At 36.0% G+C, this 6,461-nt stretch overlaps 1 protein-coding gene across 1 annotated transcript; it reads left to right on the forward strand.

Moving 5' to 3' along the window:
- The first annotated feature begins 5,168 nt into the window (after window positions 1-5,168).
- LOC124712114 (tigger transposable element-derived protein 6-like) lies at window positions 5,169-5,849 on the forward strand. The gene has a single exon (XM_047242411.1). The coding sequence runs from the start codon at window positions 5,169-5,171 to the stop codon at window positions 5,847-5,849; it is 681 nt and encodes a 226-aa protein (XP_047098367.1).
- The last annotated feature ends 612 nt before the right edge of the window (window positions 5,850-6,461 follow it).

The following is a 6,461-nucleotide window of genomic DNA, read 5'->3' on the forward strand; positions in this document are numbered from 1 at the left end:
AACATTCTGAAACCCATGCAATGAGGCAGTCAGGTTTGTACAGTATTTCATGACTTCTGAAAAGTACTTGGCTTGGTACCAAATTAGCTTTTATTAACAAAAGTACAACTGTATTTGGTATCAAATGAAATTTATGACTGGACTGAGGCTTTCTTGGTAGGGAGGAAGCAGTATGTAATCTTGGAAGAAAAGTCATTGGCAGAATTACAAATAGCTTGAGGCATGCCCCTGTAATGTGTACTGGGACCATTCTCTTTCACCTTATATGTTAATCACCTGGTAGACAATATTAGGAGCAACCTCAGAGTTTTTACAGATGTATTTGTCAATAATGAATTATCACATAAACAAGTAGCTGCACAGTCATCCAAGCAGATCCTGTTAACATTTCGAAGTGGTGCAAAGATTTGCAGCTTGCTTTAAATGTATAGAAATAAAAAAGTATAAACTTCAGAAATCAAAATGATATGATACCCTATGACAACAATATGAATGATTCACATTTGGAAGCAATCAATTCATACAAATACCTGAGTGTAATAGTTTGCATGGGTATAAAATACACATAGGTCACAGTCATAGATGAAGCAAGTGGCAGAATTTGATTTATTGGAAAATACTAGGAAAATCAATCTGCAAAGGAGGCTGCTTACAAAACACTTATGAATTCCATCTTAGAATATCGCTCGTGTGAGTGGGGCACATACCAAACTGAACTAACAGGGTATTGAATATATTCAAAGAAGGTTAGCACATAAGATAACAGGTTTGTCTGACTCAAAGGAGAATATTGGGAAATGTTGCCTTACTTCAATTGGCAACTGCCTGAAGATAGACATCAGTTATCCCACAAAAGGTTACTCACAAAGTTTCATTAAATAGCATTATTTGAGGAATCTAATAATATACTACAATGTCCAACATATCACTTCCATATGGGATGCAATGACAAGATTAGACTAATTATAGTGTGCACAGGACATTTCAGAAATCATACACAATATTGGAACAGAAAGAATACCTAGCATGTGGCACAATGCTTAAGCACTTCAGAAGTGGTTGGCAGAGCATGTACACAAATGCAGAAATAGATATACTGGGAAAGAAAATTGACCCACTGTTTTAACTTTTATTTTTGTAAGATGGGCATAATGTTCTTTGCATAGATTTTATCTACACAATAAGTTCTGATCTATGCATCCAAAAATACTTGTTGTATAGTAAATTATTTCCTGCCCCTGATCATAGCCAATGCCACAGGTGAATTCCATAAACAAGACTTCTCTGCTCAATAGAGAATGAGACCAAGATGGCTAAACATGGGGTGCATCTCAACTTCTTTATCTTTTGGTGTATGTAGAGCTGAAATGTTTCAAATGGGAGCTGAAAAATATGCAGGTACACTATTGTGTATAAGCAACATTTATTCACTGGAAATTAATATGTTGTACTCTGTTTAAATTCTACTTGCATCCACAGCATCTCACTAGTAAGGAAAAGCTAGCATCATCCACATTATTCTGATTTCTGTAATGGGCAGGTTTATTAAAACTTAGCTCTTGGAGATTCAGTTTTTCATAACTCTCTGGTATTCATAGTATATATACTGTATATGTGAAGGGAAAAAAATACAATTGCTCTCACCTAGTTTTTCTACTAGACTGATCAGTACTCCCTCTTACCTTTACCCTTTTGCCCATTTATGTCTTCACCAGGTTCCAACAAAATATGTGGATTTGTCCTTCTCCTCTGTGACAATAGCAGCCACTACATGTTTTTCGCAAGTCACAGACATATGTCTTCATGAAATAAATGAATCTACATCTGTAATTATGTGTTGCATAAAGAAACTGAGTAAATGATTTATGAATTTTTTTGATATGAACTCTTATGAAATGCAGCAGTGTTACATCACCATGGGCCTTACAGTTGAGACATTTTGTGAATAAAAGTGGAGGTGAGAGTAGATAAATGTAATGAACTCAAAAGTGTCTTATAAGAATATGTGTCCATATAGTGGAGGTTTTAATGAAAAGGCTTTGACAGGTTTTTTAATAGTAACTGGCACCATCATTTTCTCCCTGCATCACGTGATGTGGGTGTGTAGGCAACATTATGTCATTAATTCTTTCAGTTATAAGGCCAAGTGTTGGTTCTGTTCCAGTTGATGCACTGGCAGCTTGTGTTTTATTATTCATGGTATCGATTTCAGTGTATAAATGTCAGTAAGAAAGAAAAGAGTAGACTGAACTAGCTGCAGAGTCTTTGAAGACAACACTGCCACCCTCTTTGTAATCCCAGGTGTGAGGACTATACATTTTTGGAAAATCACAAAATTTACATGTCAGTGCTGAAATAAAATGGTATCTTAAAATCTTGAATCACAAAAAAAAAAAAAAAAAAAAAAAAAAAAAAAAAAAAAAAAAAAAAAAATAAAAAAAAATAAAAAATAAAAAGGAAAAACTTCTGGACATTTGTTGACTATACAATCTGCTGAACAGTGTTTGCAAGTGGGGTGCACTCAGCCCCAGAGAGGCAAATTGAGGAGCTACTTGACCGAGAGTAGTAACTCTGATCTCATAATCTGACAGTTCCTGAGGGAGTGATGTAATGACCACATGCCCCTCCTTAGCTACATCCAATGACAGTTGAGGGCCGGAAGTCGAAAACATTTTGAATAATCATTTTTTAAATGCTGTAGAGAAAATAGGATCTAAATGTTCATTAGAAGAAGCAAGGCAGTTAATGGAAGAGGCCTTACCCACACCATTTGATACAATTGAAATTCCACCCACCCCTCCTTCTGAAATTATGAAGATAATAAACTCTCTCAAAAATAAAAGCTCACATGGAATTGATGGCATTTCCAGCAGGATAATAAAAGCTTGTTCCCAAGAAATAAGTGGGATTCTTAGCCACATATGTAATAGCTCTCTGAAGCAGGGCATTTTCCCAGATAGACTGAAGTATGCCATTGTTAAACCACTGCATAAAGAATGGGATACAACTGATGTCAACAACTATCGCCCAATCTCTCTTATGACTGCCTTATCCAAAATTCTTGAAAAAGTAATGTATTGTAGAGTAGCTTCACACCTTTGTAAAAATAAAGTTTTAACAAAATGTCAGTTTGGTTTCCAGAAGGGTTTCTCAACAGAAAATGCTATATATACTTTCACTAATGAAATATTAAATGCTCTGAGTAACCGGAAGTCACCCGTTGGGATTTTTTGTATTCTATCAAAGACTTTTGATTGTGTAAATCATGGAATACTTCTAGATAAGCTCAAGTACTGTGGTATGAATGGGACAGTGCTCAAATGGTTTAAATCATACCTAACTGGAAGAGTGTAGAAAGTTGAAATGAACAGTTCACACAATATGCAAAAAACTGGTGATTTCTCAAACGTCTTGGGTCCTCTGCTGTTCTTAATATATATTAATGACTTGGCATTCTATATTCATGAAGATGTAAAGCTGGTACTTTTTGCCGATGATACAAGTATAGCTATCACACCCGACAGACAGGAATTAACTGGTGAAATTGTAAACGATGTTTTTCAGAAAATCATTAAGTGGTTCTCTGAAAATGGGCTCTCATTAAACTTTGACAAAACACAGTATATACAGTTCCATACAGAAAGTGGAATGACCCCATTAATAAATATAGACTTTGATCAGAAATCGGTAGCTAAGGTAGAATATTCAAAATTCCTAGGTGTATGCATTGATGAGGGGTTGAACTGGAAAAAACACACTGAGGATCTGCTGAAACATTTGAGTTCAGCTACTTATGCTATTAGGGTCATTGCAAATTTTGGCAATATACATCTGAGTAAATTAACTTACCATGCCTATTTTCATTCTCTGCTTTCATATGGCATCATATTCTGGGGTAACTCATCATTGAGTAAAAGAGTGTTCATTGCACAAAAGCGTGTAATCAGAATAATTGCTGGAGTTCATCCAAGATCATCCTGCAGATGCTTATTTAAAGAGCTAGAAATCTTCACTGTAGCCTCACAATATATATATATATATTCACTTATGAAATTTGTTATTAACAATCCAGATGAATTCAAAAGTAATAGCAGTGTACATGGCTACAACACTAGGAGAAAGGATGATCTTCACTACTCAAGGTTAAATCTAACTTTGGCTCAGAAGGGGGTAAATTATGCTGCCACAAAAATCTTTGGTCACTTACCTAATAGCATCAAAAGTCTGACAGATAACCATACAGCATTTAAAAGGAAATTAAAAGAATTTCTTAATGGCAACTCCTTCTACTCGTTAAATGAATTTTTGGATATAGTAAGTGGGTAATTTCCCAACCCCACCAAAAAAAGTGTTATGTAATTTTTTGTCTAATGTAATACAGTGAAACCTCTTTATAATGTTCCTCCATATAATGTTTTCCTCTATGTTACGCCCGTTTTTTTGGGTCTCGACTGAAAGCCCATATAAACAATGTTAAATTTTCCTCTTTACTGCATTTCCTCTACATTACAATTTCCTCCATGTAACACTCATATTTTTGGAACCCTGGTCAATTATTTACCTCTTTATAACGTTTAAGTGACTGGATGTAGATGCATCATTTTCCACTGTGTGGATTCACAGTTTGCACCGGCTCGGATAGCCCATGCGCAGCATGTTTCATATGTCAGCGGCAGAACCCGGTCATGTGACATATGACAGACATTCTGCTTGTGATCTTTTTGGCATCATTTCAGTCGATGCTTTGTATTCGTAGCGTGTTGTGTGAGCTGAGCAGCAAACAGTTTGTGTGTCTAGAGAAAGTGTGTCTTTGGTATAATGTTTTTTTTAAGCTTTCATTAGTGGACATGAGCGAAAAGCAGAAGAACATTTCTCTGGAAGAGAAGGTTTCCGCTATTAAAAAAGTGGAGGCATTGCCTGGTGTGGCCCCCTCAACACTATTATGATAAACAGATCATCGATAATGGAAGGGTTTGAGGATTGTGGAAATTCGAAATGTATGCATTTGAAACCATTGACTTACGACAAAATGGAGCAAGTTTTATTAACTTGGTTTCAGCAAGCACGTCTCAGAGAATTTGATGCCAAAATGGGGAGTGCTGCAAGAAAAGTGCTGCTGTTTGTGGATAGATGTGCATCACATCCACCAGACGTATCCTTTCTGAGAAATGAAAGTAATTTTCCTGCCACCCATCTGCACCAGCCATCTGAAACCTTTGGACTTGGGAATAATACATGCCCTTAAGGTTAAATATAGGACAGCCCTTGTAAAAGAGGCCTTGATTTTGATGGACCAAAGAAAACCGGAAAGCCAGCCGAGCTCACAACTGAAGCTGAATATTTTACAGGCAATGAATTTAATTATGCGCTCGTGGAGGGAAGTTAGTGCTGAAAATATTGAAAACTGTTTCACAAAAGCGGGATTCTGTGAGAATGAGGTGGCAGCTCCTGTGGAAGATGTTGTAAGTGATTTGCAACAGTTTCAGGAATTAATAGGTGGTGATTCTGTCATTTTTGAGGACTTTGTGTCTGTGGATGACAACGTGGCAACCACAGGAGTACAAAGTATTGAGGAGCTGACTGCAGAGAGAAGCTTGGAGAGTAAGAGTGGTAGTGAAAGTGACAGTGACAAGGAAGATAACCCTGTGCCCTCATATACTAAGGCAGCTGAAGCCTTTGAAACATTCAGAAGACATATGATGGCCCATAGGCTTGAGGACAGAACAATAGTTCAACTTGCTCATTTGGAGCAAGAAATGATTGCCGTAGAGTCTAGGAGAAATGGAAAACAAACATGCTTGCTTGAATATTTTAAAAAATCAAAGGTATGTGATTTTCAGATTGCATAGGTTCCTAGAGTTTTGCGTAAATTTAAGTTCCATTTCATAATTTAATTATTAAAGTAATTTTTTGTAACTAATTCTTTTTTAATCTGTACCATTTACTGTGTTTTCATGTAATATGTTCAGTATATCATAAACAAAATTTGGGTCATATTCTATAATTGGGTCAACTGAAGAACGGGATACCACCTGTCAGCTTTGGACAATGATGTCATATCTTAAGAATCTGTTATAACTTTTTACAGTACAAACTGATTCTTTTACTTTCACCAATTCACCTACCAGGCCCTATGTTTTAATTACAAAACACTAATCATTTGATACATTGATCATTTGCAATGAATATCACATTACAGTGTTGTGAAAATTTAAAATGTCATCTATGGCACCACTTGTCAAAGCTGATTAGTGGTATCCCGATCTTCAGTAATGCCCTATAATTATTATTTGGAAGCCTTCCTCTTTATAGTGTTTTCCTCCATACAGTGTTCAGAATTTGTGGTCCCTTGAAAAACGTTATATAGAGGTTTCACTGTATCTTGTATAGACACCTTTTATTAACCTGACACGTTCCACATCATTACGAAGTGTCGTATTCATGATCTATGGAAAAAGTAT

Source organism: Schistocerca piceifrons, chromosome 8, assembly GCF_021461385.2.
Source record: "Schistocerca piceifrons isolate TAMUIC-IGC-003096 chromosome 8, iqSchPice1.1, whole genome shotgun sequence".
NCBI lineage: Eukaryota > Metazoa > Arthropoda > Insecta > Orthoptera > Acrididae > Schistocerca > Schistocerca piceifrons.

Coding starts and splice junctions, on each gene's coding strand:
- LOC124712114 (XM_047242411.1), top strand. CDS start 5,169: ATGAAAGTAATTTTCCTGCCACCCATCTGCACCAGCCATCTGAAACCT.